Genomic DNA, 24,593 nt, shown 5'->3' with positions numbered 1-24,593 from the left:
CAGTTCACTACCTGGTGGTGCTGAACGACTTGGTTCCACAACCCCTCTGCAGGGGTGGAGGACCCATTAAGATGCTCCGCCTCAGGCGTCTTATGGATCCAAATGGATTTCTGACCGCGCTTGGGAATTCTTTGGAGCACACAAACGGACGCTTGGTCGAGACCCTGGTGGATGGCTGGAATGTTGCAATCACCAGGGCATTAGACCATGTGGCTCCAAAACACCCTCTCCCCCTGAACAGAGCTCAGCCTGTACCATGGTTCACCCCATGGTTGCAAGCTCTGAAGCGGGAGGTGAGACTGCTAGAGCGCCGGTGGCAGAACTCTCGTTCCGAAGACGATTGGACACAGGTTAGTGCTGTAGCTTCAGCCTACCAATGGTGATAAGAGCAGCAAAAAAAATGTTTATGCTGCCTCTATCGCGTCTGCAGAGTGCTGTCGCAGGAGGCTGTTCCAAGTGGTCTGGAACCAGGTTGGTCCAGATGTTCCAGAACCAATGGAGCATTCTAAGGCCTCTTGTGATGATTTTGCAAAGCACTTTGCAGATAAAATTGACTAGATCAGGAGTGCTGTTCTGTGCGCTGTGGATACAGTTAGTGAACGAGGGGTGGCCGGTGGCAGACTGGTTGTGTGGGATCAGTTCCAGCTTCTTCCTTCGGAGGAAGTGGACAAGCTGCTTTCATCTTTAAGGCCGACCACCTGCTTACTCGATCCTTGCCCATCTTGGCCCATTATGAGGTGCAGGGAGAGACTTAGGGAGGGGATCAAGGCGGTGGTGAATGCCTCTCTTGAGGGAGTGATGCCATCAGTCCTCAAGGAGCTGGTGATAAGACCACTGTTAAAGAGGACCTCCTTGGATCCCCAAGACTTGAACAACTTTCTCCCGGTCTCGAATCTGCCATTTGGGGGCAAGGTGATTGAGCAGGTGGTGGCTTTGCAGTTGCAGGCACACTTGGAAGAAGCCGATTATCTGGATCCATTTCAATCGGGCTTCAGGCCTAGGCATGGGACAGAAACGACCTTGGTCACCTTGGTGGATGATATGGGGAGAGCCCTGGATAGGGGCAAATGCTCCTTCCTTGTTCTCCTCGACCTCTCAGTGGCTTTTGATACTGTCAACCACAATATCCTCCTGGACCGCCTGTACGGGTTGGGCATAGGGGACACCGTATTACGGTGGTTCTGTTCCTTCCTCTCTGGGAGGTACCAGATGGTAGCTCTGGGGGAGGAGACTTCACACCCTTGGCTGCTCACTTGTGGGGTGCCACAGGGTTCTATTCTCTCCCCATTGTTATTTAACATCTATGGGAAGCTGCTGGGGGCTATCATCAGGAGGTTTGGGGTGCGGTGTCACCAATATGCGGATGACACGTGACTCTACCTCTCATTTAAATCCTCACCAAGGTTGGCTGTAGAAACCCTGTCCAAGCGTCTGGTGTCGGTGAGTGGCTGGATGGAAAGGACTAAGCTGAAACTGAACCCCGACAAAACCAAAGTACTTTTTGTGGGAGACAAGGGGAGGTTGGGAGATGTTGACCTGGTGTTCAGTGGCGTGTGGCTGCCCCTGAAGGACCAGGTTTTAGACTCCCATTTTAGACTCCCAGCTGTCCATGGAGGCTCAGGTGTCAGCCGTGAGCCAGGCCGCGCTGTACCAACTCCATCTGATACGGTGGCAGCGCCCCTATCTCCCTAACCATCTGCTCCCATCAGTAGTTCATGCCCTGGTCCCCTCTCGCCTAGACTACTGTAATGCGCTCTATGTGGGATTACCCTTGAAGACGGTTCAGAAGTTGCAGCTGGTGCAGAACACAGCGGCCCACCTGATTAAAGGCAGCTGTCAGTGAGACCACATCACTCCAGTGCTGAAGGAGTTACACTGGTTACCAGTTGTTTTCCAGGCCCAATTCAAGGTGTTGGCATTGACCTTTAAAACCCTATATGGTTCCAGCCCAGTCTATCTTAAGGAACGCTTCCAACAACACCAGGGACGCCGCTCAATGAGATCAGCCTCGGTAGGGCTTCTTTCTGTCTCATCAGCCAGGACAGCTAGGCTGGTGAGGACAAGGGAGAGGGCCTTTTCTGTGGTGGCCCCCACTCTATGGAATTCCCTCCCTAGTGATCTTCGCCATGCCCCCTCTTTGATGAGCTTCCGCGGGCTTTAAAACCCTGTATGTTCAGGTGGGCATTTGGGGTGGGTTAGGGTCTTTTAGAGCAGTGTTTTGTTTTTGTTTTGTTCAGCTGATTATGTTAATTTGTTATTAGTATTTTATGCCACATAGAGTGGCCGGTTAGCCGGCCAGATGGGCAGCTAATAAAGTAAGTAAGTAAGTAAATAAATAAATAAAAATAAGAATGAAATGATAACCAGTTACACTTCATAAGGTTATAGATATCAGTAAAGGTTTTGGCATGATTGGAATTAACTTTGCTTACAGTACTGCAAATAACAGTATAAAATAAACCTTATACAGAACAGAATGTAAAACAAAAGAAAAAATCAGGTTTAGTTACAGCTGTAATTATTTATAGTATAATCAGCAGAATTACAATATACAATAGAAGATAAGCAGACGTTCTGCAGTATTTAATCCATTTGGATTAATGCATGTATATGTATTTATGTTTGGTATTTTTAATGGAAATCATTTTTACCTATTTTATATTTCGTATGTTTCAATAATTTTGTTAATTTCTTTGGGTCTTTTTTAAAATGGAAGGTGACTAAGGAATTCAATACATCATCATATATACTGTATTATCAAATGACTAATCAGTCAGCTAACTAGATATCAAACTGAATGGAAACAAGGAGAAAGAAATCATAGGACTGGGCAGCTCCATATCGTACACAGCAAATGGTTGCTGTGGTTACATTACGGTTTCCCATAGCAAATGTGTAAAGTATGGATGACTTATCTAAAAGCAGTTCGTAGGCTTTTAGGAAGGGAAAAAAGACCTTTCTCTTTACCAGAACTTTTATAGTATATAGATCAAGTACCTGCAGTACTCCTGGTTTTAACACATTTATCTGCAAATATTTGCCTGTACTAGGGATGTACGAAAGTCACTTACCTTTTCGAAGGGTGACATTCACGGTGGGGGGGAGGCGCTCCGTCCCTCCCCCCGAAATTCTGGCCGGGGGGGAGGCGCGCCGTCCCTCCCCCTGAAATTCTGGCGGGGGGGCGCTCCGTCCCTCCCCCCCGAAATTCTGGCCGGGGGGGAGGCGCTCCATCCCTCCCCCCCCCCCGAATCCTGGCCGGCCGGCTCTGCAAATGGCGGCAGCCGTAGCCGCTGCCGTTTGCGTCCCTGCAGTCAGTCGTGATAGGCTACGTAAATGTTTACGTAGCCTATCACGGTTTTTTTTAAAAATCTAGCCGTGATAGGCTACGTAAATCTTTATATAGCCTATCATGTTTTTTTGTTTTGTTTTGTTTTTTACTGGAAATGGCGGCGGCGGCTGGTCAGAAGACCGGCCACCACAGCCGCCGCCGCAACCACCGCCGCCAGGAAGATTCGCCCAAGGTAAGTCCCATCCCGGCGGGGGGGGCAGACCGTTCCGCCACCGATTTCGGGGGGCCGAATGCGCTGGCATTCGGCCTCCCTGAGATTCATGGTGAAATTCTCTGACATCCCTAGCCTGTACTTGTCTTAGGTTGCTTTAATTAGCTGGCTGTTGTTTTCAGTGCTGTTTTAATGGTATTTTAACTACATGGAGGAAGCAATCCTACCAGGATAGGTGGCTGCCTCCAAACTCAGAGGCGACTGCCTATCCAATGCAGGGCAGGAGAAGCGTGGAGGGGATTGTCCCCTCCATGCTTCAGCTGCCCTGCATTTGCGGCTAGACAGCCGATATCAGCTGTCTAGCCACAGGAAGTCGGAGCAGGGGAAGCGGCGGCCGGACAACATGTTGGATGTGTTGTACTAGCATTTCTGAGTTCCCCAGCACGCCACCAGGAACACCCTGTTTTCGCCACGCCACGCTCCTCTTCTGAGCGCAGGGCCGTTCCATGCTGCCTACAAGGCAGCGCAGGAGGTCATGGAGTTCGGTTCTCTGAGAACCAACCTATCCTATGGCCATCTAGCCACTGACGAGCAGCCATAGGGTTGCTCCCTTAATTATGTTTTAATTGGATCATTTACATAAGCCACTAGTGTACCTGCAGCAGTTGTCTGTGCTGTGTAACCTGTAGCTGCCCTCTGTCTTGCCACAAAATCTAGACCTGCTAGAGGAGGAAAGGAGCACAGAGAAAACATGGAGGTGAAGTTCACCATTGCTTGTTCAACGTAGCAAATGATACAGAGGCAATGTTCTCTCTCTTGATGGCCATATTTCTGTCAATTCTTGTGCCCGGCCCTTCTTCTGTACCATTCCCCAGCTTGCTGGTGGTCTCTTGCTTGAGTTCCTCAATGGTGTAGCTGGCCCTGTGTCTAAAATGATACTTGACCATGTAACTGAAAACTCTGGGATCCTAACCTCATTGAAGTCTCTGACAGATTTATGCTGAACATAGATCATGTCAGGGTTTTCCTCTATATTTTAGGGATGTATTGGTAAAGGTAAAACTGATCCCAAGAGTTTGAACTTCATTTTCTTTCGTGAATGAAGATAGATATAATTTCAGGCTGTTCGCTTCAAAACTGTGCAATGTGTTTGCACATTCATTGTTTTCTTTATTCATATTATAGTTTTAATAGAACTTCTTGAAGCAGTGCATACTCTTAGAGAGAAACATGAAATTAAATCCCACTGCCAATGTGCCAGCAAACAGAATTTACAAGTTGGCAAGTTTCCTTCAATGAACGGGGTGTCTCAGGTAAGGCCAAAGCTTAGTGATCAAATCTAATCTTGTAAATATTTGCATAATTTGATAGGGCACAGTTCAGTGTCAAGATAAGTGTACCTATTGATTTTCATTGCTGCATAAGTGTGTTCAGGTATGCGTTATTGTAATATAGTGTACAGGTGCTATATGAGCCTTAAAGTAATTGCCGTTTTAACATACGCAACCTGATTAATTAAATTGTTGTGCCCTACAGATTTTACAGAATGTCCTTAATCACAGTAATAAAATTTCTCTGTGCATACCTGAGTCACCACAGCAGAAGGCATCTCAAAAATCTGAGACAAATGGTAATACAAGCCCAGGAAATGATGTAAGCACAGACAGCAAGTTAACTCCACCTGAATCCCAGTCACCGCTGCATTGGTTGGCAGATCTAGCAGAACAAAAGGCTAGAGAAGAAAAAAAGGGTAAATAATGGGATATTTGGGTTGGAAAGCAGATTGTGTGCATTTCTCTGTAATGGAAATTCTTGGATATGTACTGGTCATTCTCAACATTTTAGAAGGCCAGTGTGAAATAACAAAAAAAATCTTCTTTTACCGGTAAATCTCAAAAACTACAAGCATCTCAGGAAAAGTATATCATTAACAGCAAAAAATGTTGTTATTATGCAAACTTTCCATTAATATGTCATATGTATATGGCATTGGAAGGTAGTGGACTGTCCTTCGAGAATAGGGGTGAGAACCTTTTTTCTGTTTAAGGCTACATCTCAGCAGTGGGTGAGGCTGGAACCAAAAGTGGGCATAGCCACCCTCTTTCTTTCTCTCTTCGGCTACCACCTTTTCTCATTCACTCATTCTCTTTCTTCCTGCCCTGCAGGCTTCTGGAAAGGGGGAAATCACTCTTTTCAGAGGTCTAAACTGAGCACTTGTTGAGGGCTTCCTCTTTCCATCTCCTCATCCACCTTGAAGTTCACCCCTCCCTGTTTTCCCTCTCCTTGACAGAGGTTAGATCATTTACAAAGAGCTTCCCCCCTTCCGAGGTGAGGGTGGAGAATCACTCCATCCATTTAGGCCCTTTCTCCACCACCACCACCATTTTGCCCTCTGGGCTCTCCCTACTTGCATGAAATTAGACCAAGGGCCACAGAGACACCCTGTTCCAGAATAATAAGAAAACTAGTACAAGCTTGTTCTGGACTTTGCTTGTGGAAGGGGCAGTGCTAACAAGCTTTCCCATGCTTTCTGTAGAGTGAATGATATTTCACTGTTGAGGTTCAAACGAATGCATGAATGTCTGCAGCAAAAGCCAACCCATATGATCAGGCTGCTGGTTTGTCAGTGAAAACATTACATATAATTTTGGGACATCTAAAAGTTACATGCCCAAAGAGTGGAATGCATGAATATTGCAAGAGGGGGAAGAGTCAGGGAGGATGAGGAGTAAAGGAGGAAATCATTTTGCATGCCAGACCAATGATACGTTAAGACGAATTATTTATTTGTCAAGCGTTCTATACAATCTACAAAGGCCTGATCAGGCTTCTAGCTACAGTCCCTTTTTGTCCGTCTTTCCTTTACAGCTTGGGGCTGTAACCTTAACAATAGTAATACAATGATAGTCCTAAACCAGCCTACCCCAATGTGGTACCCTCCAGATGTTATGAACTACAACTCCCAGCATTCCTGACCATTGGCCATGCCAGCTGGGGCTGACAGGAGTTGTACTCCAAAACATCTGGAGGCACTACATTGGGGAAGGCTGTTCTAAACAAAGACAGAACTCTAAATAGGTGTTTTCTCAATGCAGAGGAGTCACGGAAGAGAGCTATTACAGCAGTAGGCTATAAATGCAATCCTTCCAAGCCTTTCATGCTGCTATCTGAACAAAAGTAGGTGGTAGATATGAATCCCTCTTCATCCCCTGTGCAAGGCTATCACAGGAAAATGTAACCACATCAGAAGATTACATTACATCATATGTCTCCTTTTTGTCCGCTTCTCCAGTCCCAGCTCAGTGCCCTCTGCATTCTGGTCTGTGAGAAGGAAATCAGTCTGTAACCAGAAAGAGTTAAATACGGAAGGATGCATAGGGGCATAGAGATGGCTTTGGTGGATATGAAGAGAAATCAAAGCTGATGGAATTCTTTTAGCAAACATTCATTTATTTGGGCCACAATCCAGCACAAACATATGTATGTCCACTGAAATCTGTGGTCGGAAAACTTCTTAACTCTGTGTTGGATTATGGTCAAAAGAGTTCAGTATCCTTCAAGGCAACTGTAAATTTTCTTGCATTGAGACTGGAACAAATGGCTTGCTGGAAAATTATAGGAAAACAATCAATTTATTTATGATTCTGTACATTCACCAGATTACCATTATAATCTTCTGGTAAACCATGAAAATTGAAGAAAAATTGTCCATTAGTTAAAGGCCTTTAGTTGTTGTGATTTATTAGTAAATGTCAAGAATATTTTGTGTTACCAGCTTATTTGGGAACATTTCCCAACTTTCAGAATGTCACAGGTGTTTACTTGACAACCAGGGGTATGTGCAAGCCTTCTGGTCACTACCAGTCAGAGGCCCAATCCTGTTGTTCCCATTTACCCCTCCACCTAAGCATGCAGTGTAAGATAGATCTGTAGGACGGAGACTTGCTGGAAAACATGGTTTCCCGTTGATTGAACCAGGTCTGTGATTGATTGGTATATATGATTCACAATTTGCCATTTGCCATAATATATAAAGCTATGGAAATTCCATATATCCTTAAATCTTGTGTGTTTGGTACCTTCTTCTTGTGGCATCAGATTATAAGGATTATATGTGATAGAAAAGCCACTTGCGGAAGGCACATGAAATGCATCAGTGTTTCCAGCCTGTCTTAGCTACAGCATCTTTCATTTGTGACAGGACACTCAGCTCCATGTCTGAGATACTGAGGATGCCCTTTACATGGTTACACAATGTTGACAGCTTTTTGAAGGATCTAATTCATCCTCTGGTGTCTGTTCAGGTGAATAAAGCGATAACACTACAAGTACATTGCAACTACCATGCAATGCAGGCTGCTAGTATTGTTCATGTTCTAGTATCATGGCATAATAATGTAAAATCAAACCTTTTTTATTTTAGAAAACAAAGATTGTCCTCTTGGGAAGCATACAAAAGAAGAGCAGGACCAAGACAGTTCAGAATCTCTTAACTACAAGATGTCAACTCCTTCATCTCAAAATAATGAACAGGGCTCAACATTACGAGACTTACTGACCACTACTGCTGGCAAACTACGTCTTGGCTCTACAGATGCTGGCATTGCTTTTGCTCCAGTTTATTCTACAGGAACTGCAGTGAGTGTGTTACCAGATGCCTTTCTCTGGATGCACTAGAATGAGAAGGGCTTAAGAACTCCATAGTTTAGAGAGCAGTGACTTAATGGGCCATTTCACGCAGTCACTGTGGGTTAAGCAAGCCACGGTGGCTTATTTAAGCCATAGCATATGCCAGGCGCTATTTGCCTAATCATCCGCCTGGACACAGCTTGTCATATAACCCAACAACAACCCATGGGTTGTTTGAGAGTTGTTTCCCCCTCCAACAAGCCATGCCGCCCTGGTTTGGATGATGCAACAGGCCATGCCCAGGTGGGTGATTAGGCAAATAGTGCCCAGCACGCATCACAGCTTAAAGAAGCCACCATGGGTTGTGGTGATTAACCCATGGTGATTGTGCCAACCAGGTCAGTATGAGCAACATTTGAAGCTGGACATTTGTCATAGAACAAGATTAAAAGAGCTACTTTAGGTGTACCCAAGGGTTTGGGCTTGCCCAGTGGAATTTTTTTACTGTGCCATACCATAAATCGTTCTTGAAATTCTCATCCATTTCAAAAGACATTAGCTGTGTGGCATAAGGGTGCTGCTATTCAAGAAACACAAGTCAGAAGGTTCCTTTGACTTGCTAAATTAACAGTGCAGTTCCTTGGATCTCAAATATATAAAGCAGAAAACTGTACTAGTTTCCCTGAAAAGAATTAACTGTTATGAACAAATTTAGTTATAGTTCAAGCTTATTAACAATTGTAAGAAGCTGTTCATGCACATAAATAAAACATGACATGGACAATTCACTGAAGAGTTTGAACAGTTCTGATCCCATTGGCTTTTATTTCTTTTATAGAAATCAGAGGGATTACACCAGTTTAAGTGATCAAGAAATAACTTTTTAATAGTAAAAGAATGTGATATTGCAGTATTATAGTTGTCACTTTGATTGCACTGTCTATTGTTAGTGTAGTATCTCTTCTATAGGTCTGGTAATGAAAGGTTTCCTGCTGGAAAACTAAAGATTGCTTAAGTCCTCGTTTTATTTTTCCAATAGAGTAGCAAAGGTGGAAGGACTATGCCAAACATTCTTGATGACATAATTGCTTCAGTTGTAGAGAACAAGATTCCACCAAATAGAACACCAAAGATTAATGTAAAATCTGAAGTGAAGGATGAGCCAAAGGATGACAGAAGAATTATTACAGATGATTGCAATACATTCTTCAGTGATGTTCCGCATTCATGGATCTGTGATAAACATGTTTTGTGGCTCAGTGATCATAAAAACAGCAACAACTGGAAAATTTTCAAAGATTGTTGGAAACAAGGAAAGGTAAGTATTAAAGTGCACTTCAGATTCTAAGAAAGGGCTGGTAGGATAGCATGCTTACACATTACTTTCAGATCTGCTGTTTAAAAATAAAATAAGATTTAAATGAAGTTAATCAACTTGTCAGTGGGTTGCAATCCAGCAGCCAAATGAATTAAGTTGAGAACACTTCTCAGACAGTAAGAATTATGAACCAATTAAGGTGATCACTGCTAAAATGTTTAGTTATGTAGATGTTAGCTCTTTAAGGGTGTAATCCTATGCATGTTCAGACAGAAAAAAGTCCTACAACTCCCAGCATGCCTCAGCCTGCATGTCTGACTGGAGCATGCTGGGAGTTGTAGGAATTTTTTCTGTTTAAACATGCATAGGATTGCACCCTAACAGATGTATATGTTCAAATATCAACCTAATAACTGCACTTTGTCATTCTCCATTGAGGAGAACTTGCAAAAGCTACTTAGTTATAGTTTAATTCTATTGAGGTCAACCTTCATTTTCACAGCATAGCAAATGAATTGCTTTTGCATATGAAGTCTAAATATGCAGCTCCTCTCTAGTAAAGTTAGTAAAGCGTGTTCCTGTTCTTTTTCTCCCCTTTTTTCTTTTTTATTTAGAAAGTGAATTTGAACTTTTTAGGAATCATTCATAGGAAAGAACGTATTACTAATGTTCAGACTGAATTTAAAGTCTTGATAGTACAAATAACAATCTTAAAAATCAGCTTTAATTTAATGAGATGAAAAATGGTAGTGAGAGAGCTTATGATGTGAGACAAGTTACAAGAGCTCATTTAGGCTATGAAGGACCATGCTTGTTTAAAAAAACAACCCTGAAACTTCTGTATGGACAAGATGTTGGAGTCACTTCAAGGCGGATCATATGTGCTCCATTTAATTTTTTTAAGTGCTCTTACTTATTGCTCATTGCTAATTCTCCATTTTACTTTGTAGACTGTATTAGTGTCTGGAATGCACAAGAAACTGAATGCCAGCTTGTGGAAGGCAGATTTTATTAGTTCAGATTTTGGTGACCTCAAAGCTGATCTCTTGAATTGCAAAGACAGTGTTACTTCAAGGGGCAGTGTCAAGGAATTCTGGGAAGGTTTTGAAGAAGTTTCAAGTATGTTGTATTTTATATAAAATTACTGCAACTCCAAAAAAATCAGTGTTCATATACACACGCGCGCGCTCTCTCTCTCTCTCTGTGTGTGTGTGTGTGTGTGTGTGTGTGTGTATTATATATGGTGTGTGTATATATATGTAGATCACTTCCTGGCATATAGAGGGGAAGAAATGGAAGCAGTGACAGATTTTACTTTCTTGGGCTCCAAGATCACCGCAGACGGTGACTGTAGCCATGAAATTAAAAGACGCTTGCTCCTTGGGAGGAAAGCTATGGCAAACCTAGACAGCATAGTAAGAAGCAGAGACATCACCTTGCCGACAAAGATCCATATAATCAAAGCTATGGTTTTCCCAGTAGTAACGTATGGCTGTGAGAGCTGGACTATAAGGAAGGCTGAGCGCTGAAGAATGGATGCTTTCAAACTGTGGTGCTGGAGAAGACTCTTACAAGTCCCCTGGACTGCAAGGAGGTCAAATCAGTCCATCCTAAAGGAAATCAACCCTGAGTGCTCATTGGAAGGACAGATACTGAAGCTGAAGCTCAAATATTTTGGCCACCTAATGCGAAGAGAAAACTCCCTGGAAAAGACCCTGATGCTGGGACAGATTGAAGGCAAAAGGAGAAGGGGACGGCAGAGGATGAGATGGCTAGATAGCATCACGGATGCAATGAATATGAACTTGAGCACAGTCTGGGAGAGAGCGGAGGACAGGAAGGCCTGGCGTACTATGGTCCATGGGGCCACTTAGAGTCGGACGCGACTTAACAATAACAATAATCTGGAATATAGAGGATATCAACAAGTTTTGTGGATCTTTCCATTTCATTATTTATCAGAGTTAACTTCCCTTTCCAGTGCTTAATTCTCTCCCATTGATTCCAATTAAAAAGTACCTAGGTTTGGCTGGATCATGCCCCTAAATAGTATGCTAATGCAGAACAGGCCTACATAATAATCTTATCCTATGCGTATTTAAAAAACAAAACAAAACTCAACCTGAACCCATATGCTGTTGCCTTGACAAAGAATTCAGAGAGATCAGAGACTGTACTGATGATTTCCATGGACTACCATGAGTGTTGAAACAGATAATTGTATTATTATGTAATAGTTTGACGTTTGCTTTATCATGATATTTTAACATTTCTTGAAGAAAAAAACACAATAGTGAGAGTCATGAGATGTTAGGCATTCAATAATATATTAGAATTTATTCTATTCTGTATTATTGTACTAATCTAAAAAGTATAAATTGTCCATTTTTATTCATAATCTGAATATGAAACTAAACTAAACTGTAATATGATATGAATTGGTTTGTTGTTGTTGTTGTTCAGTCGTGTCCGACTCTTCGTGACCCCATGGACCATAGCACGCCAGGCCTTCCTGTCCTGCGCTCTCTCCCGGAGCGTGCTCAAGTTTATGAATTGGTAGAGCAGTTTTAAAAAATGCGATATTATAGCCCAAAAACTTGGGGCAGCTGATTTTCCCTGGATATGGTAAATACCATTTCAGCCCTTGTATCTGCAGGATCAAAAAGTTGGAAAATGTTTTTGTGTATTAATGTTTAGAGTTTACATTGTAAATTGAAAGGTCATTTTTAAGTGTTAAATTTGTTGTTAGCCACCTTGAACTCCTAGGAGAGAAAAGTGAGAATTTTTTTTTTTTAAATAAACAAAATCATCTATATGTTGTTAAAGCCTATGGGTTCTATCTGATTGTGCTTCTCCATTCATAGAAGTCTCATGGACCCAGCAGAGGCTGGAGGTATGAAGGCTTGGAAAATAAGTGGGAAAAATGAGGGGAAAAATAATATATACACACACACAATTTTCCAAAAATGCCTGGGAGAAAAAACAGGGGGAAACTTTTTTTAAAAAAACAATTCTGTTCTTTCCCCCATTTTTTCTGGAGGGTTTTCTAGGCCTTTACATCTGTAGCCGAGGTTTCTGTGCATGGAAGGGGCAGAGGGAGATGATCTTTGCTGATGCCATCTGCACCTCCCTCCAAATCTGCTCCAGAGGGTTCAGGGCCCCTTTGCAACAGCATGGGAGATGTGCAGAGGGCTGCAAGACAAGGGGGGAATTTGTGAAAATCACCTTTCACCCCCTTCTGTTCACAGAGCCATCTGCTGGAGAAAAAAGCCCTGTGTGAACAGAGGGACACAATTAGATACAACTCAATATTAAACATTTTTTTGTTCCTGATAAAATGTGTTGCTTAGCACATTCACTTTTCTTTGTGTTTGCAGAGCGGCAAAAACTTAAAAATGGGGAAACCGTTGTACTAAAGTTAAAAGATTTGCCTTCCGGTGAAGATTTCAAAACTATGATGCCTGCAAGGTATTTTGATTTAGATCATCAGTGGGGTGGGGGTGACTTTTCTGACTCAAATATTACTTACTTTGTTACCTTCACCTTTATTTCGTCAGATATGAAGACTTACTGAAAGGTTTACCTCTGCCTGAGTATTGTAACCCAGAAGGAAAACTTAATTTGGCTTCATATTTGCCAGGGTTTTTTGTGCACCCAGATCTAGGGCCCAGACTGTGCAGTGCATATGGTAAGTAAATCACCAATAATGTTTGTGTTGAGCCAGTGTAGTGTAGTGGTGAGAGTGACGGACTGGGAGCCGGGAGATCCGGGTTCTAGTCCCCACTTGGCCATGGAAGCTCACTGGGTGACTTTGGGCCAGTCACAGACTCTCAGCCCAACCTACCTCACAGGGTTGTTGTTGTGAGGATACAACAGTGAGGAGGAGGATAATGTAAGCCGCCTTGAGTTCCTTGCGAGAGGGAGAAAGGCGGGGTATAAATGCAATAAATAATAAATAAAATAATACCTTCGAATAGTTGAGAAATCGACTTTCAAAGACACTAAAGTAATGATGAGCATGAAGAAAGGATAAAAAGATAGAAAAGTTCCAAAGAAATAAACAATAACAGGTTGAGCGATTAAGGGCACAATCCTATGCATGTTTAGAGAGAAAAAACTCTCCTACAACTCTCAGCATTCCCCAGGCAGCATGCATAGCATTGTCCCCTAAGAAATGCAGGGGCAATATTCAACGGAGTGCTGCACTCCCACCAATTCCAAGTGCATCCAGAAACAAGCGGAAATGCTCATTTCTGGAACAAGAACATAAGTGAGCTTCGCTGACCTGTCCTGATCCAGAAACAAGTATTTCCGCTCGTTTGGGGGCTTACTTTAGGAAGTGTTAAACCTCTGTTGCACAAATGATGGGTCCCATATTCGCAAAAGAATCAGCAGGAGGGGCTGCTTGCAGAACTAAATCAATGGATACTGCCCCAGGTTTCTCGAAAGCAGAAGAGTCAGGGTGTGTGATAAGTGGATTAGATAAAATAAAGAGGTTATCTAGAAGGAGGTGACAAAAGTCAAATGGCTTGGCCACTTCATCAAACAAGGTCCTGGTAAAATACATGCATACATACTTCATATGTTCTTAGATGAGGGAAAACGTTGTTGCTCCTGATGCAAATAAAATAATTGTTTTTAGAAAAATGATGGTAAAAAAAGAATCCTTGAAAGCAAAGGAGAAAATCATTGCATTTTTTTTATTTGAAAAGCATGGACTAATGTGCAGCCAGCAGCCTGTCACCATATATGTCCCACTGCCTGAATAACAGTGCAGTCCTATATCTGTCTACTCAGAAGTAAGCCCCATTGAGTTCAATAGGACTTACTCCCTGGTAAATGTGTATAAGATTACAGCCTAAATACTTAGTTTTAACAGAGAAATGCTCTCTGAAATCCAGTTTTTAATCTTAAGGACAAAATTCAGTTGTTTCACAGGGCAGGAGTTCTTAAGTTGCAAATTAATTTTGAAAACAACTAGAACCAGTTTACAAAAAATGGCTATTTAACCTTTGTGCTCATTTTCTTGCCAAATAAGTTTCTTTTGTAATGTTTATCTTATCTGATATAAAGCTGAGTGATTTCAATGACCATTAAGTCCTAGGGTTACTTTATATAAAATCTGGATTTGCTAAAAAGATTCATATTACAAGAAAACGTTTTATACATCTGTTGGCAAAAAATCTATGAAGGCCTTCAATATATTTATGCATTATCTTTGAAAAAGGTGTAGCTGCTGCTAAAGACCATGATATAGGAACGACAAATCTTCATATCGAAGTATCAGACGTTGTGAACATCCTTGTCAGTGTTGGTATAGCAAAAGGGAATGGAGTCCCTTCAAAATCAGGTAAAGTAAAAAAAAATAAAAAACCCTTTATTAAGGAGATGTACTGTTATCCCATTTTATCTGTGTTAAAACTAGAACATCATTGTTAATATATGTAATGCACCCTGTAAATGAAACTTAATCAATCCCTCATGATATGTTAAGTGTCCTTTTTTGTTCTCATGGATTTCTTCCACTTTTTCTATATTGTTGGCTTGCATCCAAATATTTAAAAAATATTTTAAATGAATAAATTCTAAGAAGTACTCATAGAGGGGAATTTTCTTGCTCCCTCCTCCTCCTCCATGCAGCCCTCTGAGCGCCCGCCCGCCAAAAAGCCTCTCAGGAGACTGTCCTGAACAGGTTGAGTAGAGGGGAGAATTGCCCCAAATCTCATAAAGGCACTTTCCATGAGCAGAGCTCTGCAGACACAAGAGACACTAGGGGTAGCAAGGGTCTTTATAAACCTTCCTCCAATCTTCAGACATTCTAACTCAGATGTTTAATATGTGCTCCATTATAATTTGTAATAATTAAATATGGATTTTCTCACCCCTATCCCATTGTGATTAAATACAAGATAAAGAGAGGTTTGTGATAAAATGTTAGGCATAAAGCAAGATTGTTCCAGCTCTGGGAAGTGATCAATTCATATATGAATTCTTAGGTGTACTAAAGAAATTTGAAGAAGAAGATTTGGATGATCTTCTAAGAAGAAGACTGAAGGATTCAAGTGAATTGCCTGGTGCTTTGTGGCATATTTATGCCAGCAAGGATACTGACAAGATAAGGGAGTTTCTACAGAAGGTTAGATTTATAATGGATGTATAGTAATTTATATTATTGTATATTAGATTTATAATAGATGTATATTGATTTTCATGTATGTGCCTCAAAACCCAAGTTGTTGTTGTTACTTACATTTCTATACCGCCCCCGTAGCCGAAGCTCTCTGGATGGTTTACAGAAGTTAAAACTTTAAAATACAATATACATAGCTTAAAAGCCGTTTACATAAAAGCACCCAGACAATATACACAAACAACATATAACTAAAAACAACTTTGAACAGTCATTCATAACTAAAGACACATCCAGCACAGATTAAAACACACCATGTGCTGCCAAATGCCTGGAAAAAGAGATAGATCTTAACCTGGCGCTGAAAGTTTAACAATGTTTCTAGGCAAATCTCCATAAAATGAATGTGGTGATGCTGTAGTGTAGATATGGTTTCCATGTAGGAAATTGTATATACCCTGCCACTTATGGCCACTGCACATTTGTATATTTTCTACATATGCACATGTCTGGAAGCCCCAATTGATGGCGGTTTCAGATAGCATGGTTCACATAGTGAGATAAAATGTGATGGTGTTCATACAGAAAGCATATATTTTAGACTTTTATCCTATATGTATCAGCACTCAGTGTTCTCAGGTTTGTTTATGGGATTTTTTTCAGTATATTTACCTGAAAACTGAGAATCTCTTTTTCCCTGTTTTCAGATAAGCCCACTGAAAGAATTCACATGAACGAACCTGAAGAACAGGGAAAGGGCTGTACTGGGGTATAGCAGTTTTTTCAAACTTTCCATCTTCAGGAAACCCTTTTCACTTCAGCTCATTTACTGGGGACCCCCTGTAAGTGACTATACAATGCCTTTGCATTGTAGAGAATTCTGGGAAATATAGAGTGTACTCTCAGTTTACATGAGACACTGGACAAGACTTTTAGGCCTCACCATTTCTATGCTTGAATTGAGCGTGTGACCTAAAATCTATCTGTCTCTTTGGCAGCTGCACATTGCAAAGCATGATTAGCTGTGGTGGGCATGCTGCCTTTCAGGGAAGCTCGTCTGCCATTACTGATCATCTCACTGAGGAATCTCTGATAAGCTTCTGAAAAATTCCAGGGTTTCTCAGAACACCATATGAAAAACAATAGATTCTAGCATAATTTCCCTTCCTCTGGCTCAAATTACTTAACACAGCATGTTCAATAGCAGAGTATGTCTTTGAAAAAAAAGTAAAATATATAGTTCCCTTTTATATAAGAAAGGGATAAGAAAGTAACCATCCATTTTATGTCCAGAATATGTTTTTGATCAAAATAGCTTCTTTCCAATCAAAGGAGATTAACAGATCCTTGTGTGTATTATACATAGCTATCTAGGTTTTTTGTTTTTGTGACATTCTTGCTTTATAGTTTTATCATTAGCAAGACTACTTGTATAGTTAAGGAATTATTCTGAGGTATAATTGAGAAGTTCCAGATTGCCTTTCATCTTACTTATCCATCCATGGTAACAGCTAGTATCTTTCTTAACAAAACCAGTTTTTCTTCTCCAAAAATAGGCGGTCTCGGCAAACATGTTGTGCCCTACCTCTGGGAGTTCAATGAACTGTTGACCGCTTGCCCCTCCCAAGATAACTCGCCCAGATCTAACCATTCTTGGCTCTATTCCCTTTAAGGGATCCAGCAAATTATGGAAATAAGTTCTTGCTTTTTTCTTTCCCTTGGAATGGTGAGCAGAGAAGAGGGGTGTCCTTGCATCCCATAATAGTGTGGATAGTCTATTTAGAGCTGTGTGAGTTGGTCACTTTATACAGGTGTTTCTGCTACATTCCAAAAGTTTAGCAAATTAACTTGGTACAGGCCTGATTCTAGATGGGAAATTTTGCTCTTTCTAGAGCAGTTGGTCATCATCTGAACTATCCTCTCAAAAGTGATATAGCCACAGCACTTCATACTTCAGTGTCATCCATTCTAGATTACTCTAACACACTGTACACAGAGCTACCTTCTGAACAGTTCTTCAAATTACAACATGTTCAGAATGTGGCTGCCAGAGAGCTTATGATGCCAATTTCAAAACAACTGCATTGGCTTCCAGTTGGTTTCTGGACCAAATGAAAAGCTGGTGATGACCTTTAAAAGCTTGAAAGGGCCTAGGTCCAGGATACTTTAAAGACTGCCTTCCTTATATGAACATACCCATACTGTAAGAACTTCCTTTTCAGGTTCCTCTACATCAGGGCTGCAGAACCTCCAGCTTACTGGGCACCCCAATCCAGCACATGCAGCCTCTTGGGGTTCCTCTTGGGGTTCCTCTAGGGGGCGGTGCTTAGGCTCCAAGCCCTGCCCCCTGGAGGAAACCCGGCAGAGGGCATCCCTGCTGCATTCTCCAATCTGAGATGAGAGAGAACAATGGCAATTCCCCCGCTGGCATGCACCAGCAGCGGACCCCCACTGTTGTCTTTGATCTCGGATTGGAGATAGCAGCAGGGGTACCTGGCAGTGGGGGTTAGGACTTGCCTACACATGATGAAGAGTGGGCACTCTTACCCCGTGGGAGTGAGTCCCAACCCCTGCCCCTTCTCATACCCCCTCTAATCTCAGAGGTAGCAGTGGGGATGAGAGGCAACGGGAATTGTGACTTGCCTGTACGCTAGCCGATACTCCTGTACTGTACAGTTATGAGCCACCTTGTAGAAACCTAGACCAAAAGGCAGGATATAAATATTTTAATAAAATGCCTGAGATAGGGCCCAAGCATTCTGTTGGCACTGGACAGGAGAGAGAGACCCAGTTCACATGTAACGACCAACCATTGATTAAATCTCTGGATTGTTTACCCCTCAATAGCACAGAGTTCCGGGTTTGCATGTCATGCCAAACAACCCAGGAATGGGGCATTCCTGGAATGTTTTCTAAACTGGATGCAAAACAGTGAGTGGGCGGGAGGCAGCACACTTGCTCCCTGCCACACAGCCGTAACAGCTCATGCGTTAAACAACCCATGGGTTGTCATTACCTGCGAACTGAGTGAGAGGGTGCTCATGTCGAAGCTGTTTTTCACTTCCCCTATGGTTTTTAAAGTTGCATATGAGAGTTCTACATTATAAAGGTGTTAATATATGACATTTTAAAAATCAAAGACAAGATTGTGTGACATTTTCCTTAACAACCATACATTGTTCCCTTTTGCATATAACATATTAAAACTGTATTACAGGTGGCAAAAGAACAAGGTTTAGATGTTTTACCGGAGCATGATCCAATTCGTGACCAGAGTTGGTATGTAACCAAAAAACTCCGTCAAAGACTGTTTGAAGAATGTGGAGTAAAAACCTGTACTCTCATCCAGTTCCTTGGTGATGCTATTGTTTTACCAGCAGGAGCGCTTCACCAGGTAAAATTACCTTTCTGGAACACACATGTAAATGTATGTTTCAGCAATACTTAATCTTTTTACTTACAGCTGTTAAAAGACATAACTGACATATTATAGTATAGTCTAAAGTACTATAATATATTAGAGACTGTACCAACCCCCTTTTCTTATGTCCTGAGGTGCATATAGTAGGCTTACATGACAGCTGAAAAAATGATCAACAATCAGAATATTTTCCTGCTTGCCTCCTTCTGTGTAACTGTGTGTGTCAAGAGTGACTTTTAAGTGGTGGTTCTACTTGCCTGAAATGAATTGATACTTGCCCTGAATGAATAGCAAATGCCAAGGCTGATTTAATGGCCCAAAATCTGTATGATGGCCTTTATGATATCAAAGTACTCCTTTTGCACAGGTTAAAGTCAAATTCCTTTGGTTTGGATGAATGTCTTCCCTTTAAAAAGGGAATCTTATGAATCACCTTGTATTTCTATTGTCCATGCCCTAGCTGATCAGATTAATCCAGAGATTCCTTATTTCTTAATATGTTCAGATCTGCAAGTCATATGGTTTCATAGTCTCTCTCCACCCTCTGCCCTATCCCAAAAATATGGTGATCTTCATCCTTTATGTGCAATGCAATAAAATCTTAGATGACTGAAATTGCACATATTCTTAATTAGCGTCCCAGTTGTATACCACCTATTTAAAAAAAAATAAATCTGATGTTTGGTGGAACACCTTAGAATTTGAGGTAGATAGTAACCATAGAAAAAGAATGGACAAATAGGCTCTTGTCTGGGAGCGGAGCACTCCAAGGGGGAAGTCTGTAGGATATGATCTCATCTCCAGACAAGTTATAATAGGCCTTATAGAGCATGATCAGTACAAAAGATACATGATAGTTTGACCAACTCCAGGAAGATATTCAACACAACCAGGAGATGGGGAATGATGCTCTCATATTAAGGGTACCACCAGGTTTGAGGTGGGCCCGGCAAGGTGCTTTCCGATGGGGGGGCTCTCTCTGCCAAGCCCAGCCCTCTGGCACTTTGTTACCTAGTGGCAGCAGCAGCAACTCCTCCTGCCATGCTGTTGCCAAAAAAAAAGGTGACATAGCAGCTGGCTGGTCAAGTTTGCATCCCTGTAGCCTGCTTCTTTCAATTAAAGCATTTTTGTTTATTTAGCTTGATGAGCAACAAGCTGAACCAATCAGATGCTACCTTTGGGGGTAAACACAACCACTGTGGGCAGCGAGGGGGTTGTATTCTTGCTGCTCTGGTGGTCTCATTGGCCGAATGTGGATTCAAAAAAGTGGCTTTGTGTTTCAGAGCTCAGATCCCATTTTTGCCTTAGACTTAGGTTTTTGGACAACTTACTTTTCTTTTACTCTCATCAGTTTTCCTTCTGGGAAATGGTTGTTTTCGACCAGCCATGTTTCCGTGGCAGCTGTTTTATGACTGGGCAAGTCCCTCTGTGGCAGCCATATTGTGAATACCCACAACACTCTTTCTGTGTTCAACCTCTTGATCTTAATTACTCCCCCCGCCCCAAACTCATTACTATATGGTATTGCACTTAGCCGTAGGGTGATTAACAAGACCTCAGACAAAGTTTTTCCAAAACAAATTGTACTTTCACTTGAGAGATTTAGTAAGGCATCAAGCTGAACAGTAATTCAGAAGATTTTTGTTTTCTTCAGATAAAGAAAACTCGTTTTAGAATAGTTGGGACCATTAACCATAAGAGCAAATAAAAATAAACTGAAATATCCATCTAAACCTATTCTAGACTGTTACCCTAATACAGCCATTACTTATCGATAAGGCAGCTTCCAGCTCTCCCAGTTCATCTTCTCTAGTCTACATCCATTAAAGGCTTTTAACTTCAGTTGTGGCTGTCTCAATTTCTCCTTTTCTTTCCCTTTCCATGTCTTCCTTCTTTGTCTGTCAGCTCAGTTTTCCAGCTTTACGTACAGTATTTTCACTCCACCTCCCATTAAAAGGAGAGTCCAGTCCTGGTTATGTTTCTGTTTCTCCTTAATTGCCAGGTTTCTGAGCTGAACTTTTGGCCCCCCTGTGAGCTCATTTCCCCCTTAAAGTGTTAAATTCCTAGGCTGAATGTTTGGCCCTCCTGTGCAAAACAGCCTCTAAAAGAAAAGGCAACCATTTTATAAACCAAAAAATCAAACACAACATGGCTGAAGGTTTCATTTCTTGACAGCCCCCTCATTTGTTGCTTTTAAATGGGCCTTAAAGAGTTTTATATTCCACTCCACTTTGAGTTGCTGATGGTTGTCTGGAGTTATTACTCTTATTTCATCTTGACTGTTTTGGATTGGGATGTTAATGCTGCTGATTGCATTTTAATGTATTTGTTTTTTAAATCATTTTTTATCATGATCATGTATGATGCTGGTCTGAAGTTTAAACCTGCTGTTGCTCTGTCTCATCTTTAGTCTGGATTGCGATATTTTTCATGCTGCTTCCTTAATGTATTTTATCTGAGTTTTGTTTTTGTTTTTATTAAGATTGTTTACAATATTGTTTTAAAGTCTATTTATACTTTGTTTTATTGTAAGCCACTTTGTAGAGGCTGATTGCCTGGAAAAGTTGAATATAAATACTTAAATAAATCAGCTTCTCTTGAATGTCTAAGAATAATTTGGAATATCTTTTGTGTTTTGCTCAGGTACAAAATTTTCATAGCTGTATTCAAGTATCTGAAGACTTCGTGTCTCCAGAACACCTGGTACAATCATTTCACTTAACACAAGAATTGAGGGTCTCGAAGGAAGAAATAAATTATGATGATAAGCTGCAGGTAACAAATGAGTTCTTGTCATAATTCAGTTTCTGATTAAATGTCATTCATCACTAATGTTTATTAGGAATGAGTTTCAGTGAGTATGTGAGAGGAGTTGTAGTAGTGATTTTTTCACATTGGTCTTTTGTCTGAACATTTCTATATTCATTCAGAGAGGTGCACGTCCTGGGTTTGTGTATACTCTCCCTCTTTCTTCCTCTTCCTGTCCCGCTCCCCAGGGAGAAAGTCCCACATCAGCCAGCCTAGTAGGATCTCCTGAACTTGCTCTGTCCTCTCTTTCGAGAGAGAAAGGTGAACCCAGTATTGTGCTTATACATTACTTTCTCCTGAAGGGCGCAATCCTATGGTCGCTAGTCAGCGGCTAGACAGCCATAGGATTGGTCAGTTTCTGGGAGCCGACCTCAGAGCATGAGCTCCGATGTCGATTCTCAGACAACCGACCTCCACCCCCTCCTGCACCATCTTGTAGGCAGCTCGGATCGGCTCCACTCTCAGAAGAGCGGCATGGAGCAGGGGAAACTGGATGTTCCTGGGGGCAGGGAGGTTGGAAGTGCTGGTACGACACTTCCTCTGCATCATCCAGCCTCCCCACCCTGCAGTCCTGCGGCTAGACAGCTGAAATCAGCTGTCTAGCTGCAAAAGTGGGACAGTGGGAGTGCGGAGGAGGTGCGCTCTTCTTGCAGTGGATAGCCCCTGAGGTTGGAGGCGACCGTCGATCCCCATAGGATTGCCCCCTCTGAAGCTCAAGATATGTGTGCCTCTGATACTAGATATAAAAGTGTTCTTATGAACCAGGCTAACGTCTTTTCCTACAGTGTTTTCTCTCAGATGCCTTCAGTTACATTCTCAGATGCTGAGCTCATAACTTCTCACTGAATTTGTTTTTACAGATTAAAAATATCTTATATCATGCAGTTAAGGAAATGGTGAGAGCTCTGAAGATTCATGAAAACGAAACTGAAGATATGGAAGAAAATTAAATGTGCGTTCTCTTCTTTTGGGGTCAGGAAAACATATTTTATCGTATTTTTCTTTATGATAAAGTGTTTATTCACTAATATAAGCTGCACGAACCATCAGTGCCAAGAAAATGTGTTTATTGTATTTACTTGCTACTGACATGGCAACAAAACAGCTTCTCATCACAGGTTTTATGATTTAAACTTGTGAGATTTTTAGAAATTGAAAACTCTAAGCAGCACACTGCTGTTATGTATTATAGTGTAAATGAAAATTTCAAAATGTTAGATTTAAGATGTATTTATTTTTGGAAGAAAAAAACATAGAATTCTATGCTCTATTGTTGATCAAATGTAAATGTGATTTGTACAGTTTGGTTAAAATAATTCGGATATTTTTCACTACATTGAGACAGTTACTGTGAGAGTAGGACACAAACACCAGCTATTGCCTGCATTTGGGATATTGCTGAATCCGCACAGCAGTCATGTCATGATCTGAAAATTACTGCCAAATAACTGTAAACTTTGTACAGTATAAAGTATATAAAATAGATATTACAGACACTTCAATATTTTATTGAAGCTATTCAGTGTACAATTAAACATTTTTTAAAAGGTGTAATTTATTTAAAATTTGTCTCATTTTGGTAAAATTTATGTGAACTTTTAAAGCTAAATATTAAACTTAATATGCTATGTAAATATATACATATATACATTCAATGATGTATTTTTTTAAAAACATGGCTTGCTTTAATTTGTTAAAAGTGCAAGTGTTAAACATGCTTTGTACATTGAAAGTTTGAAAGGGGTTTTACATTTTCCATTAAAAGGACTTTATCAAATGTTGTCTCATTGTGTGTGTTTTTCATGTTTTGTGGCACATTTGTTAAAGATGCACATGTCTGAGTCATTCATTCATTCACAGTGGTTGCAGATGTGTCTCTGTAATGTTGACTATTGTAAAAGACTAGATTGTTGTGTGTTTAATTAGTATGGATCTTTCTGCCCTCTCCAGGTTTCATATGAAACTGCTCATATGTGCTAGAGCACAGTTCAACTGGCTGAGCCAAAGAAAGTTTATCTAATGAAGAATAAAAACAATTAAATCATTTCTTGTTATGTATTGTCTTTAATTACAGTTCTTAAATACATGAGTAAATTCCCATAGAAAAATGCATTGATTTTTATAATCAGTAAGGAAGATTGCATTTGGCAGACTCCTAAAATGACAAACTCCGTGACAAACTCTTATGCTAGAAAATTAGTTATGTGGAAACTCACTTTTGCAAATAAAATTTAAGATTGAATTCCTCAGGTTGATTTTTTTTTCTTGTGGGTGCTAGAGCTCAAAGTTTATCATTCTTGGTGTATTTGTGAAGCACAGAATGTAACCCAGGGCCTGTGTTTGGAGAGTGATGGTAATAGTTTTATTCTAAGTAAATTCAAATATACAGGTAGCATAATTGGAATATCAATCCAAGTTAATATTTGTTATCTACTTTAAAATTGTGTACTTTAAATCTCAATAGTGAATTTGACATGGCATTTATTAGCTGAAATTTTCACAAGATTTTAAATGTCTTGTATATTTCAGGGTAAGTCCTATAATTACATCAATTACTTAGGCCCTAACTAAAGAGTATGTGGGAGTTCCATAATGACACATGTAGCTTGGCCCTTGGACAATAGCTAAGCCTGAAAGAAGAAAACCTCCGCTGTAACTTCATAATTTTGAGGGGGGGGAAAGAAATTTAGCTGGAAACTGGAGAGACTGAAAATGCCCTCTTATTGGCTGATATGATAATGACATTTATGGCTTTTTCCTCTAGCTACTACTAGTGCTTGAATTTAG

At 40.9% G+C, this 24,593-nt stretch overlaps 1 protein-coding gene across 4 annotated transcripts in view; it reads left to right on the top strand.

Moving 5' to 3' along the window:
* The window catches only part of JMJD1C (jumonji domain containing 1C), a 196,373-nt gene extending 172,334 nt beyond the window's left edge, over positions 1-24,039 (top strand). For all 4 annotated transcript variants that reach the window (XM_084845376.1, XM_084845374.1, XM_084845375.1 and 1 more), the window contains 12 exons: positions 4,686-4,813; positions 5,037-5,250; positions 7,924-8,138; positions 9,169-9,447; positions 10,398-10,566; positions 12,825-12,915; positions 13,005-13,135; positions 14,675-14,797; positions 15,444-15,583; positions 18,795-18,971; positions 21,642-21,773; positions 22,667-24,039. In XM_084845376.1, the coding sequence (XP_084701502.1) occupies positions 4,686-4,813; positions 5,037-5,250; positions 7,924-8,138; positions 9,169-9,447; positions 10,398-10,566; positions 12,825-12,915; positions 13,005-13,135; positions 14,675-14,797; positions 15,444-15,583; positions 18,795-18,971; positions 21,642-21,773; positions 22,667-22,756 (1,889 nt within the window). In that variant the 3' untranslated portion in view covers positions 22,757-24,039. The remainder of the gene's footprint in view (positions 1-4,685; positions 4,814-5,036; positions 5,251-7,923; positions 8,139-9,168; positions 9,448-10,397; positions 10,567-12,824; positions 12,916-13,004; positions 13,136-14,674; positions 14,798-15,443; positions 15,584-18,794; positions 18,972-21,641; positions 21,774-22,666) is intronic.
* The last annotated feature ends 554 nt before the right edge of the window (positions 24,040-24,593 follow it).

This window comes from Heloderma suspectum, chromosome 3 (assembly GCF_057233095.1).
Source record: "Heloderma suspectum isolate Gila_16-S chromosome 3, 16-S_ref, whole genome shotgun sequence".
Lineage (NCBI taxonomy): Eukaryota > Metazoa > Chordata > Lepidosauria > Squamata > Helodermatidae > Heloderma > Heloderma suspectum.
This window is presented reverse-complemented; position numbering and strand designations above follow the sequence as displayed.